The sequence below is a fragment of the Camelina sativa genome, chromosome 4, assembly GCF_000633955.1.
Source record: "Camelina sativa cultivar DH55 chromosome 4, Cs, whole genome shotgun sequence".
Lineage (NCBI taxonomy): Eukaryota > Viridiplantae > Streptophyta > Magnoliopsida > Brassicales > Brassicaceae > Camelina > Camelina sativa.
The window spans coordinates 18,225,662-18,239,661 of NC_025688.1; the positions used below are offsets into that span (position 1 = coordinate 18,225,662).

Sequence of the window (14,000 nt, forward strand, 5' to 3'; positions counted from 1 at the left end):
CCCTGAGAAGATTTATTTAATATAAGAATTATTAAAGCATAAAAATGAAATGAAATAAATGAATTTCGTATTTGGTTTGAAAACACAAATTAGACATGTCGGTTAATATGAAGATTGCATCTCACTAAATCAAATTTAAGCAGCAGCTAATTAACCTTTTTGATACAAAATAGAAGCAAAAACAAAGCAAAATATAAAAAAATATTTTTCATTTTATTTTCATATATGTATTTAATAAACCTAATAAATTAGTTAGTTATTATTACATTTGAAAAACAGTGTGCTAAAAACAAAACTATGGATACAACTCCCATGTATTATATTGGTGTACTTAACTTAAATACAAATTTCCCTAGAAAGACAGGATATGAATATATGATAAGAGATACATCTTTTAAGCAAACCTACCAAAATTTAAATATCGTCAAAACACAGCAAGAACTTACCAAAACAAATATTTCTATTAAAAAAAAAAAAAGAAGAAGAGGAAACTTCCGGGAAGTTGCGTACATAAATCATCATAACAACAACAACAACACAGAGTCGCCACCTATTTATACAAAATCTGACACGACACAAACAGATGTAGAATCACAAAAGTCTTTAAGCTATGGGAAGTATCGTGGAGCCATGGGTGACCGCCGAGAACGGGAACGCGACGGCAAAAGGGTCGAACAGAGAGCTGCGACATGGGAGAACAGCACACAACATGTCTTCATCGTCTCTAAGGAAGAAATCAGACCTGAGACTGATTCAAAAAGTCCCATGCAAAACTCTCAAGAACATTCTCTCTAACTTCCAAGAAGTCATTCTTGGTACTAAGCTCACTCTCTTGTTTCTCGCCATCCCTCTCGCCATTCTCGCCAACTCTTATCACTACGGTCGTGTAAGCTCGTTCTCTCTTAAATTTTTGTATTTGGTGAATTTTTCCAGAGAATTTAGACAATCCTTGTTCAGTTTCCCAATGAATATAATCCTTAATTTTACTAAGAATTTTCCCAACCAGTTTTAAGGTTTATTTTATCTAATTTATATAAGACAAAATTTTGATTAAGGTTTTTAGATTTAGTTTGCACTATATATTGATCAAGATAGTAGCAAAGAACAAAATCACTTAGCTTGTTCTTGTATTGCGCGTTAAAGCAAACTTTAATTGGAGTTAGATACGTGTTTATGCGCAATTTAAATCATTTCATGATACGGATACATCTGTCGAATAGTATTAAATGGTTTGCCTCGGGCAACACTATATACGTTATATTTTGTATTATCCTACTACCTAAATCCCGTGATTTATTTTGATTACTACTTTGTTTTTTTTTTTGTGGAATATTCATGATTTGTGTGTTTTCCGATTCTGGTGCATTCTTGCAACGTGCTTATCTGTTACCGACTATTCGTCAAAAAACTTTATTTTATTTACTAAATTATTTTCTTGTTTTTTTATATTTTGTAAATGTGTGACAGCCGTTGATATTTGGACTGAGCTTGATTGGGTTGACACCTCTAGCTGAGCGAGTTAGCTTTTTGACAGAGTAAGTAAAATTATCGTCCCACATTTCATATTTATTGTTATTTCACTATTTCATATACTCCAAGTGTTCTTTTCATATTTCTTTTACTATATTCATATGTATCGTTTAGTACACAAGTTATTGGATATTGAATGAAATTTTTTTAGTAGTGTTGACAAAAGTGTCAATTATGTATCGTTTGTGAAATCACTATTAAGATTCTTTACAGTTTCAAACGATGTTAAAAAGCTATTTTCTGTTTATTTTATCAATTTCTTAAAGGAGGACATACTTAGACACAAACCAAGAATCATATTTCAATAAGCTAACAATTACATTTTTAGTTACAATTTGATTGGATATAACATGATCGTCCCTTTCATTTGTACAGGCAACTAGCTTTCTACACCGGTCCAACAGGTAACGTTTTCATACTTATAAATATCATTAAATTATTTATCAAGTATAATCTCCAAATCAAATCAGTATTTAAGAAAGAAAACGTCACTTGATGTTTGCTTTGGTAGTGGGCGGTTTGTTAAACGCGACTTGTGGAAACGCTACGGAGCTGATAATCGCGATACTAGCGTTGGCCAATAACAAAGTGGCAGTGGTGAAATACTCTCTATTGGGTTCAATTCTCTCAAACCTTCTCTTGGTTCTCGGCACTTCCCTCTTCTGTGGTGGTATCGCCAATATCCGCCGCGAGCAACAGTTCGACCGGGTACATATATATATATACACCCTCTCTCATTACTAAAATCCGGTTTAGTTTAATTCTTATGGTAATTTTAACATAACCAAACCGGGAAACATGGATACAAATTGCATTCGGGACAAAACCAAATTTAGTATAACCATACCGGTTTGTAACCCTTAAGTTAAACAAAATCAGGTTGTGTTGACTTTAACCGGATATAAATAACCGATAGTTAAAGATGTTTTATGTGATGTTTCTCTCTTCTTGATTGTTACAGAAACAAGCGGACGTGAACTTCTTCTTGCTGCTTATGGGTCTGTTGTGTCATTTGCTGCCATTATTGTTAAAATATGCAGCAACCGGAGAAGTATCAACCTCCCTGATAAACAAAATGTCGCTTAACCTGTCGCGGACAAGCAGCATCGTTATGCTTATTGCTTACATTGCTTACCTCATCTTCCAGCTGTGGACTCACCGCCAATTGTTTGAGGCTCAAGAGGTGCGTAAGAGTTCTATTTATGTTTATCTCTGCTCGATGAGTAGTAGAATGCCAATTCGTAATGTAACTAGCTATATTCATTTTTAACCGGATATAGGATGATGATGATGATGCGTATGATGATGAGGTGACTGTTGAAGAGACTCCGGTGATAGGGTTTTGGAGTGATTTTGCTTGGCTTGTTGGGATGACACTTGTCATAGCATTGCTATCGGAGTATGTTGTGGCTACTATAGAGGTAAATTAATCAAGTCGATATATATGTAATATGTTATATTAAGTCCCTAAATGAAAAAGACTCAAATTAGTTATATGGATGTTATTATATCTTGGTCAGGAAGCATCGGACTCATGGGGACTATCAGTGGGTTTCATAAGCATCATATTGCTTCCTATTGTTGGAAACGCAGCTGAGCACGCAGGAGCCATCATTTTCGCATTCAAGAACAAGCTCGTGAGTTTCCCTTTTTTCTTTGCTTTACAACCTTCTAGAGTATGCCTAATGCCTTCTATTGTTTGGTTTTATGTTTAGTATGCATTTTTATTTCCAAATGAACCCACAATAGTTAGCATTGTAAACAAATTTATTTGTTGCAAAGATATTTATATGAAACTTCGGCATGTAAATACAGGACATATCTCTAGGGGTCGCATTGGGCTCTGCAACTCAGATTTCTTTGTTCGTGGTAAGTTCTCATTTCCCTTTTTTATTTTGTTAAATAAAAGATTGAACGAAATGTTATGATTCGATTATTTTTTTATTTTTAATAAAAATTGATATTAGCAAAAAAAAAGAAGTTCAACGAAATGTTGCATGCAATGCAATATAACAAATCTAAGACATTATGTTAATGTGTGCGTTTCCTCAGGTGCCATTGAGTGTTATCGTAGCATGGATCATGGGAATAAAAATGGATCTCAACTTCAATATCCTTGAAACAAGCTCTCTAGCCTTGGCCATTATCATCACAGCCTTCACTTTACAGGTAAACGTTTTGCCTTACACTACTATATTCCTCAAGAGATCTAACACTGAACAGTTAACAAATTAAGATATCTTGAGAGATAAGGATACTAGTTAAAAGTTCAGTGTCCCTATAAATATACTCAACCATCGTTTTTTTTTTCTTGGGCTGGTTAGGATGGAACTTCTCATTACATGAAGGGACTGGTTCTATTGTTGTGTTATGTCATCATCGCGGCATGTTTCTTCGTCGACCAAATCCCCCAGAGTAAGTAACTCAAGCAGAATCCCATCTTTGAACCATCACTGAAAATGACCAAATACTTAAACAATACGTTTGTGTTTCACAGAACAACCAAATGGAACTATCGTGGGGCTTCAACCCAAGAACAATCCGGGAAGTGGATTTTTCGCAGCTTAATATGTAATATCATCAGATGACTTGAAAACACAAAAATGTAACGGAAGAAATCGGCGATACAATTTGTTTGATTCCTAGAGTGACTTGTCGGAGAGGTTCCTCAGCCTGGAAATGATGAGAGGAAAACTTGATGAAGATAGGTTTCTCTTATGTGTACAAGTCACATTTCTGTCCCTATATATCTTGTTTCTGTTTGTTGCCATTTTATGTTTTTATCTTGTATATCCTATGGTTTTGAGTTAAAGGGCTATTTTCAATTGATAAAGATTAAAGAGTAAGAAATAAATATTTTCCAATTGACCCTAAGGTTTAAGGTATATTACATACATACATTGGTCAAAGTTCATATCACCTCAATGGTAGGAGAAAAATAAGACATTTCTTTAAGCAACAAAAAGCCCATTATGAAACTCGTTAAAAAGCCCATAAAGCCCATAAAGCCCAATAATGCTATAGACTCGAGAGCCCTACTATACTGGCGCCATTTGACGGAAACACACAGAACGGCTTCTCTTCTTTTCGAAACCAAAAACCTTAACTTCGCCTTATCTACTCAAAAACCATGGAAGAAGACAGAGCCATTCTCACATTTCACCGTATCCCTTCTCTCATTTCCTCTCTACTAACATCTTCCCCAGCTAAACCCGGCACAGTACATTTCCGCCGCCGCCGCGTCGTGTCCGCTCGCGGAGATGTCGGTTTCGGCAAATTCGCGTGCATTTCAATGGTGGAGAAGTGCGAGCAGAGAGAATTCGCACCGACGATGACTCAGCTCTTGAACAATCCTCTTGCTATACTTGCTCTTGTACCCAAAGATGCCGCCATCTTCGCCGCTGGTGCTATCGCCGGAGCCGCCGCTAAAACTGTTACTGCTCCTCTTGACCGTATCAAGCTTCTTATGCAGGTTTTTATATCCCGTACACTCTTTTAAGCTTTAATGTGTTACAGTAGAAGAAGATGAAGGTTCAACCTTGGCAAGTGTTTATTTTAATCTTGAATATTGTGTTTTAATCTGCAGACACAAGGTATACGACTTGGACAACAGAGTGCAAAGAAGGCTATAGGATTTATAGAGGTAATACACAAGGTAGTTCGTGTATGTAACTTATTAGTCTTTCGTGTTAGAGATGATTCAAGATTTTATTTGGAAATGGATTTTTTTTTGTAGGCAATTACTATGATTGCTAAAGAAGAAGGAATGAAAGGTTACTGGAAGGGAAACTTACCTCAGGTTCTCTTAAACTGTTTTGTGTTCTAAAACTTGTGTGTTTGTGTGTTTTTTTTATACATGGGAGAGTGAATTTTTTTGGATATTGAGTTTGAAAATGTGGCATCAGGTTATAAGAGTGTTACCTTACAGCGCGGTTCAGCTTTTGGCTTACGAGAGTTACAAGGTGAGTTTGTGTCATTTTTTTTGGCTTATGTATTAAACAGACATGTTTGTACAAGCATAGCTTCAAGATGATAAAATGTATCTGACATATTAGCTGCTAGATAGATTTATCAACAGGGAGCTTGTGCGATAGTTAGTTTATATGACTGCCTTTAGGAAACTTAGCTTGATTGCATTAGCTGTTTTTTTTTTTTTTTGTTACCTGTATTGAAACTGATAACATTCAGCTTAAACCAAGAGTTCTACACTTTTTTGCTCTGTCTCTCTATTATTTGTGTCCTGTGACTGATGCTTCCTTATTTTGAATTCAGAATTTGTTCAAAGGTAAAGATGACCAGCTCTCAGTAATCGGAAGACTAGCAGCAGGTGCTTGTGCTGGCATGACTTCTACTTTGGTAAGTTATTGTGGTTTGATATATTTACTGGTTAGCAAATTCTTAAGATTACCTATCTATTTGTGGAGCCTAATTCTTTCCTCTAACTGGTATCGTCAGTAGCTCACATCCTTATGATGGCTGTACTGATGTATGTCTGAAATATAGGCACACAATCCTATGTATACCCACTAAATATAGCTCACATCCTCTTGCTATTTGATTCTTATGCAGTTGACATACCCACTAGATGTTTTGAGACTGAGGTTGGCTGTTGAACCTGGGTACCGAACAATGTCTCAGGTGAAATGGTTTTTTTATTTTATCATTCCTGTTCATGCATTTATTGATAGGCATTTTACAATGTAAACTTCTTGCAGGTTGCTTTGAGTATGCTTCGTGATGAGGGAATCGCATCTTTCTATTACGGTTTAGGACCTTCTCTAGTAGGGATAGCTCCATACATTGCTGTAAACTTTTGTATTTTCGATCTGTGAGTCTTCTAAAATTTCTTTCTTTCTGTTTTGAAGTAAACAAGTTGAACCGGGCTGATATATATCTTTTGCCCCATAACTGACAACAGGGTGAAGAAGTCTTTGCCGGAGGAATACAGACAAAAGGCACAATCTTCTCTGTTCACAGCTGTACTTTCAGCTGGTATTGCAACACTGACATGTTACCCTCTAGACACTGTGAGACGGCAAATGCAAATGAGAGGAACTCCATACAAGTCAATTCCAGAAGCACTTGCTGGTAGATTAATCTATTTCTTCATGCAACTCATTATATAGCAAGATCTTCATCAAAAGATAGGGTCTATTTTCTTACAATGCATGTTGTGTATTAAGCAAAAGACTTAAGTTTTGAACTGAATCATCTTTACATCTGGCTGTGCAGGAATTATAGACCGTGATGGGCTTATAGGCTTGTACCGCGGCTTTTTACCCAATGCATTGAAAACTCTTCCAAACAGCAGGTTGACTTCTTAAGCATAGAATAAGCATTCTTAATGCATTCATTCAAGCTTCTGATATCGGATTGCTGTTTTGATAATATTATAATATACTTGTATGCTCTTTAGATAGCACTAGTATGTGTACATGGAAAACACAGTTATGTACATATGCCTTCAGATTCTTTAGGTCTCTAACTTTGATCTTTTGAGAAACTCACATTGCAAATAAGTAGAGGCATACTAAAACATCCATTGCCGTTTATGTTTATTTTGCAGCATTAGGCTGACAACCTTCGACATGGTAAAACGCCTTATCGCCACAAGTGAGAAGCAGCTTCAAAAGATCACCGATGATAACCGGAGTCGAGACCAAGCTCAGTAACCATGTTTAGGACATTATTGTTTCACATGAAAATTTTGGAGCCGCTAGGATAAATTATGCTTGAGTACTAGTTTTACATTTTAATTGAGAAGTTTACATTGTTAGAGAGCGAAACAAAGTTTGGCTTTTGTATATTCGGCAAAATTCCTGTCGGAAATTCATTATTTTATCAACAACTTTGAAAGAACCTTGAGAGTCAAGAGACCGGAGATTGAAGCGAGAGCCTACTGTGTTTTGATTTGGATGATCACTAAAGCAGCCATTGTTACATTTTGTTGTGCAAAAAAGCTGAAACAAACATCCCGAGAGATGCTAACAACTGTTTCGCTTTCTTAGGAAAAGGAAAATAAAAAACACACGATTTTAGATCTATAGTTAACGACACACAAATTACACGTAAACCCTCGGTTAAGTTTGGGATACAAAATCCTATTTCCATCCCCAGTTTATTCTTCTTCATCGTCGTCCTCATCATCGTCATCATCACCTTCGTCCTCTTCTTCATCATCACCTGCTACTTCCTTCTCTAGTAGATCTTCCTGCAGAGAAACATGAAGCCAACCATACATATTCAGAAAGCAAACACTCACTACAAGAGAAAATGGGTCGTGTATAAATACACTAGAGACACTTTACAACGTGTAATGGAAATTTACCTCCCCACTGGCTTCATCTTCATCATTCACCTCAGATCTAGACTTTTCAGATTCATCACTCCCTTCCTCCTGCTCCCATTGCAAGGAAAAAAGAGTTAGCCACGTAAATGTTTTTATATATGAGGAAAGGCTTAGGGCTTACCATGTTTTTGTTGTATGCATCCATTTGCTTCTCATATTCAGCTTTCCTCTTTGCAGCTTTCTCTTCATATGGAGCTTTTTCCTATGAAAGGAAGATGTGAAACACATGTCAACGTCATTAGTAGAATCTATTTGGTATTTAAACATCACAACTAGGTGTTGACAAGTAATGTGTTATAACCAATGTTTAACTATGGATTAGTTTAGTAGGTTTAGGCTCTCTGCTAGAAAATCCAACACACGCTATTCTGCTAATTATCAAAACAGAATGTGGTTGTATGAACAAGGCGGCGCAATTCAACTTCTAAGATAACTATTTTTCTTTGAAACAGTTAATTCCATCACAGCATCAGAGAGACAGGAAAGTTCGACAGATACTTACAGCTTGAGACATTGACTTCCATTTCTGGCCTCCAGCTTTCCCAACCTTCACAAGGAAAAGACAAGGTAAGACCATAAGAAGTTCATATAAATAAGGACCAAGTACGTGTAAACTTTCAAGGAATCTCCGAAATGCTTACTGCAGAGACGGCCTTCACATTAGGATTTTCTTTCTTGAATGTTACCCTAAAATCTTCTCTGAAACAAGAAATCAGTAAATTATGAAAAACAGTTTTAGAAGAAGTTGAATAATTCAAGTGGGAATCAATTTCTTTATAAGGAAACCATCCAGCAGAATACATACAGAAAGACAAAGAAAGCACTAGGAGCTCTTTTGGGTTTGTTCGGATCCTTTTTAGCTTTCTTCTCTTTACGAGTCTCTCGTTTGCTAGCCTTCTCAGCTGGTGCCTTCCTCTTTCCCACTTTCCTGAACAAACAAACAGACAGACACCAAACCTTTTAGTTAATAATAATATACAAAGCAACAAATGCTAAAACCGGTCTAAGTCTAACCAACCAAAAGCTACAAAATCAACAACGCCTTAATGATCACAAACTACTTCAGTTACAGCTGAAAGCAAAGCCAGTTTTGAAAGGCCAATTTTCTCATAAATGACTCTATAAGCTTTGTATTGGAGATCAAACCTGTCATCGGCTGGCTTCAAGGCTTCTTTTGTGGTCTTAACTTTATCTTTCCCCTTTGCTGTTTTCATCGCACCAACTACATAACCAACCGAAATCGAATCAGTCTCTTAGTATAATTTTGATCATTTCATCTCAGAAAATTTATTTAAAAAAAAAAATTGTCAGAGCAAATTCAACATATAATACAACAGGGAAAGTATAAAAGCCAAATCCTATCATGGAAAAAAAAATTTACCGTAAGAGTAATTCGAGAAGAAGAAGAAACGGAAGATCTCAGAAAACCCTAGCAGAATCAGAAGACGATCAAGAGAACAGCAGCAGCAGCATAAGAGATGAGGGGAAACAAAAAAAGCAAAGAGATGCTTATTACCGGTGGTTACCTGTTAAACCTAGTATTGGCGATCACCGGTTTAATTAAAAAAAGGAAGAGGTCCAGTAATATCCCAGGTGCTTTTACCTGCTATAGCCGGTTTATATATGATCATACTCAATGAAGGTCCGTTGATTTGAACGGTTGCGATCAAACGGTTGCCGCCAAATGATACAGAGATTCGATAAGGATGCGAATGCGAATGCGATGCGACCAAAATGTGTCACGTGCGTGTGTGTGTGTGTCTTCTTTGGGCCTGACTTGTATTTATTGGGCATAGTATGGGCCCGATTTCAGTCAACAGCTCAGTCGGGTCCTAGATATACAATTCTTCTAATTTTTTGGAATAGTGGATGATGGTTCACACGCATTTGTATTGTTTTATTGAATGTACATCAAAGTTGAAAACTGTATGGAGAAAGCCAACAATGGTAAAGAGTAAGACCATAGACGTAAGCCAAAACAAGCAAAAATTTGGGACTGAACATGTGGAAGCTTAACAAATCAAAGACGGTTTACGCTAAATAAAGAAATGTTAACTTGTCACACAAACACAAACTACAACTTCTCTGTAGCTGTGACCTGTTCACTGTTCCCATTCGAGTCAGCTCCTGATTTTGGCTTCATATGAGTTGGTGGATTGTGCTTGAGTTTCGTGAGCACTTGACGCATACGAGACAGATCAGTGGGCTTCCCAGGCTTTGGTCCTTGGATCACAGTTATAGCTGGCTTCTTGTTCTTGTTCTTCCCTCTACTCTCTATAACTGGTACTTCACGAGGTATGAGTTCCGCAATTGCCTTCCAATTGTTTTTGTCAGCTTCAGCGTAAAACTTTTCTTGATTCTCCAAAAACAACTGACCAAAATAAACAAACACATCTGTTATAGAACTCAAAATTCAATATTCTTAGACCTAATCTACAACAATCTTGAATGATAACAAAAACAAGTTAACGAAGACAAAATCACCTTCTCTTTCTCGCGGTTAGATTTCTTGTTGTTTTCAATAGTAACGTTACGCTTGCTATAGAAGTCAGCCTTGTATTGCTCTGCTGTTTCTATAATTTGCTGAACCATCTCTTTCTCTTTCTTTTCTTTCTCTTCCAATCTCAGAGCATTTAGCCTTCAATACACATCATAACAAGACTTATTCATATAAGCTATTCAATATAGACATATAATCATAATCAACCACACAATCACATCGACTACACAACCAAAAGATTCCATCTAATTTACTATCTTGAACAAACTAAGAGATTCCATGTAATATTTGGTCAACGTTTGGAGTCAAGAACTTAGACTAAGTCAATTGCTAAAATTAAGGTTTTAAGCAAATTATAAGACTGGTCCAAAACTCACGAAAATCTCTAAGAATCGAATCCAAAAATTCAAAGATTATATAATTATTTTGTTTAAGAAAACAGAGTGATAAATCAAGTAGAGTATCAAAAAGCTTGCATGCACGAAGAAGAAAGCTTTTTTTACCTTCGCCACTCTCTAAGAGCAAAACCTTCCTCTTTCTCCATATCCGATGGAGGCGGCAAAATCGAACCGTTTGTAGCATCGGAACCGTTTATGAACGACGGAGATTGAGTCTCCGGTAAATCCCTTTGGTTGGACAGAGGAGACGAATCGTCGCCTGGTAACTCTTTCTCCGGTTGGGCATCAAAATCAGAGAAGGACGAGTCAAACCGCTGAGACTGGAATCGAGACTCGTAAGCCGTGTAGTTACCACCATCACCACCCGTCGAAGGGTTTGACTCACCGAGTCCTGACTCGTCGTTGCTCAAAGATGACGACATCTCTCTCTCTATCTCTAGGTTCTGTTTTTTTCTTCTTACAAAAGTCTTCTTTGCTCTGCTTTTGGTGTCCGTGTGTCCACACTAGGTTTTTCATAACGAAGCATTGATCTACGTGCCCTTTTATAATTGGTTGTAAAGTAAAAGACACAAAAGTCATGAAAAGGATACATCGTGAGTATCGTGAATCTCTCTGCCTCTATCTGATTGTACGCTTACGTGTCTTTTTTTATATGGAGCAAAGTAGCTTCGTATTGGTAGACCTTGAGGTACGGGATCATTATCGTCAAATCCCTTGAATATTCTCTAGCCTGATGGGCTTTTATTTATACACTTTTGTGGCCCTTTTAAGATATGCTGCTCCAAAAATTAAAATATGCAACTTTCAAACCGAAGTCTACCATCCGAACCAACTTCTTCCGAGTCCTTGAAAACATCCATATATATATTATTGCATGTGACTTTGACACACAATGACACAATCAATATTACAAAATGTGTTTCATGTTTTACTTGTTTCCTGATATACGAGTTTACATACTTAATAACGAGTAGTCACAAACTATACGTTGTTCCAAGGCTCTTTAGTGGAGGCTGGTTCGTTTTTAAACGTGTGAAGCATAAAGCTACAAGCCTCCACGGCTTCTCCTACAGTTAAGAACATCCACTCTTTGCCCAAATGATCACCGATAAAGTTGGATCTGGTTAATTTCTTCACTACCTCTCCTTTTGGATTTGCCAGTACCAACTGTGGGATTAGAAAAAAAAATAGGAATCATATGAGGTAACGGATAGCATATCCTTAAAATGTAATTATATGGCGACGTATTGTGTTTACCTTTAACGCCCTTCTGTCGATGACTTTCTTAATTTCCTCCATCATACTTATACCGCTTGTGTCGATATTACCAACAGCTGTTTTGTTCAAAAAAACACTCAAAGTAAGCCTCTCGAAGGAAAACAACACTAGCTAGTGCCAAAGAAAATCAAGATCATATTATTACCGGACATATCGAGTATAATATATTGTAAACTGCTTTCTCCTGATTGTTTGACTCTATCTTCCTCTTCATCGATCCACCTTATGATTCTGTAGATGTATTGAAAACAGAATTATAAACCAATTCTCAATCTTTGGCATGTGTATACACGAATGAGGGTTAGGTTACCGTTCACGCAAGTAACTAGCGTTGGCAAAGTAGATGGGAGCATCAATCTCTAAGATGAGAATACCAGGAACGGTTCTTGATGAAGGGTACTGCTCAGTGTTTCTATAGATCATGCTGTTTGGTATGTTTCCCTTCACCGCCGTTTTTGGCCTCGACACAAACAGCAACAACCTTGCTATCGATATGGCCACCTTCATATCACGGCGAAAGGACAAAAAATAACATTTTAAAATGTTTTAGAAAAAATATTTCTTAAAGTTGCAAAATATCTTAAAATATTTTGGTAAAATTGCAATTGTGTAAGTGCCAAACGCAAATAGAAAGCAAAAGAAAAAAAAAAGGGAAATCTAGGTATATACTTACTGCGACGATTAGTCCAATTTCTACACTGCCGAATACGACTCCAACGTAGGCGCTCATGCAGACTAGGAAGTCGAACTTATCGACTTTCCAGAGATGGATGGCAGCTTGATAGTCAATGAGTCCGAGCATTGCGGATATGATGATGGCCGAGAGGACGACGAGTGGTGTGTAGTAAAAAAGCGGCGTGAGGAAGAGCAGTGTGATCATAACCGCAATTGCCATAACTATGTTGGACACTGCCGTCTTACAACCCGCGTTGTAGTTCACGGCCGACCTCGAAAACGGTCCTAGTAGCATGGTACGTCGTAATTAATTAAATACTGTATTACAAGATTTTCCATATAATGATATAACATATGCATGTATTGTAATGTGACTAATGTGCTAGTTGTCTTCATATATAGAAGCCATATGCTGTGTTTAGTAGAGTACTTACCTGTTGTGAGGTAACAAGATGTGAAGGAACCAACGATGTTCATCATTCCAAACGCTATCATTTCTTTGTTCCCGTCTATATTGTAGTTCTTGAACATTGCAAAGCTCCTCCCGACAGCTATTCCTTCCTGCATTTTACACATGAATTTTATTTTATTTTAATGAGTTTTTAAATTTCACTATTTACAATCAAAATCGTTATTTATATGAATAGGTTGCTTGATTTTTTTTTAGTTTTCTTGGATCTAACTTTAGTTAGAGGAGAAGTTATTTAAGCCTTAGTTAGTTAATTTGTTAATATCTACTTGCTATAACAAGCATAGATGTAAATAGATAAGGAATATATTATATATAAGTATATAATAAGTTAATGATAACACTCTACACAAAACTTATTCGTCTTATCTTGTATCTTGGCTAGTACTCTCTCAAGCTTTAAAACTTATATCCAGTTACTTGCAACTAGTCTCTAGTTCCATATATAACATATCTATATACTGTATATATCTCTAACTTTGTATATAATTTAGAATAAAACCAAAAAAAAAAGGGACTATGGGCTTACAGCGAGAGCAATGATGCCAGTGATGAGGCCAGTCTTAACAGCTGTCGCCATGTAAGGCGAAGTAAAGATGAGATCAGAACCGGAGAGTGGATTCAACCCTTTCTTCAGGTTCCCTATCTGCACAATCAATCGGTACACCTTACTTTATTCTATCATATCCCTCTCCCTTTCGGACAAAACTACAAAAGTCCATGAGCCCACTTCTTTTGTCATAAGTCTATACCTTCAACTTCATGCTTCTTGTTCCTTTTCTGACCATAATATTCTACCTA

General features: G+C 36.7%; 5 protein-coding genes across 7 annotated transcripts in view; 2 read left to right on the forward strand and 3 right to left on the reverse strand.

The window, feature by feature from the left end:
- On the forward strand, positions 396-4,388 carry LOC104781024 (vacuolar cation/proton exchanger 3-like). The gene is made up of 11 exons (XM_010505591.2): positions 396-886; positions 1,468-1,535; positions 1,906-1,934; positions 2,042-2,238; positions 2,492-2,713; positions 2,811-2,951; positions 3,051-3,167; positions 3,346-3,399; positions 3,583-3,699; positions 3,855-3,945; positions 4,028-4,388. The coding sequence occupies exons 1-11, from the start codon at positions 611-613 to the stop codon at positions 4,096-4,098; spliced, it is 1,383 nt and encodes a 460-aa protein (XP_010503893.1). The 5' UTR covers positions 396-610; the 3' UTR covers positions 4,099-4,388.
- On the forward strand, positions 4,602-7,325 carry LOC104781025 (probable envelope ADP,ATP carrier protein, chloroplastic). Its single transcript, XM_010505593.1, has 10 exons — positions 4,602-5,002; positions 5,117-5,173; positions 5,267-5,329; positions 5,436-5,492; positions 5,803-5,886; positions 6,100-6,168; positions 6,246-6,358; positions 6,449-6,618; positions 6,763-6,841; positions 7,097-7,325. The coding sequence occupies exons 1-10, from the start codon at positions 4,661-4,663 to the stop codon at positions 7,200-7,202; spliced, it is 1,140 nt and encodes a 379-aa protein (XP_010503895.1). The 5' UTR covers positions 4,602-4,660; the 3' UTR covers positions 7,203-7,325.
- On the reverse strand, positions 7,414-9,481 carry LOC104781026 (high mobility group B protein 1). Of its 3 annotated transcripts, none has more exons than XM_010505595.2 (9): positions 9,406-9,481; positions 9,261-9,308; positions 9,026-9,101; positions 8,685-8,807; positions 8,521-8,578; positions 8,382-8,426; positions 8,001-8,081; positions 7,859-7,927; positions 7,414-7,741 (listed from the first exon to the last, which is right to left on the reverse strand). In XM_010505595.2, the coding sequence occupies exons 3-9, from the start codon at positions 9,091-9,093 to the stop codon at positions 7,649-7,651; spliced, it is 537 nt and encodes a 178-aa protein (XP_010503897.1). In that variant the 5' UTR covers positions 9,094-9,101; positions 9,261-9,308; positions 9,406-9,481; the 3' UTR covers positions 7,414-7,648. The 3 variants fall into 3 exon arrangements, with proteins under 3 accessions (XP_010503897.1, XP_019100275.1, XP_019100274.1); XM_019244730.1 differs by having other exon boundaries at positions 9,396-9,450; XM_019244729.1 differs by lacking the exon at positions 9,406-9,481 and having other exon boundaries at positions 9,261-9,382.
- LOC104781027 (clathrin light chain 3) lies at positions 9,750-11,286 on the reverse strand. Its single transcript, XM_010505596.1, has 3 exons — positions 10,883-11,286; positions 10,364-10,517; positions 9,750-10,250 (listed from the first exon to the last, which is right to left on the reverse strand). Exons 1-3 carry the CDS (start codon positions 11,197-11,199, stop codon positions 9,954-9,956), a joined length of 768 nt encoding a protein of 255 aa, XP_010503898.1. The 5' UTR covers positions 11,200-11,286; the 3' UTR covers positions 9,750-9,953.
- LOC104781028 (sulfate transporter 3.1-like) overlaps positions 11,619-14,000 on the reverse strand; it is a 6,619-nt gene continuing 4,237 nt past the window's right edge. Inside the window, exons 6-12 of the mRNA XM_010505597.2 lie at positions 13,729-13,845; positions 13,165-13,291; positions 12,729-13,015; positions 12,366-12,556; positions 12,201-12,286; positions 12,035-12,111; positions 11,619-11,944 (exon numbers count right to left, since the gene is read on the reverse strand). Coding sequence (XP_010503899.1) covers positions 11,759-11,944; positions 12,035-12,111; positions 12,201-12,286; positions 12,366-12,556; positions 12,729-13,015; positions 13,165-13,291; positions 13,729-13,845 — 1,071 coding nt within the window. The 3' untranslated portion in view covers positions 11,619-11,758. The remainder of the gene's footprint in view (positions 11,945-12,034; positions 12,112-12,200; positions 12,287-12,365; positions 12,557-12,728; positions 13,016-13,164; positions 13,292-13,728; positions 13,846-14,000) is intronic.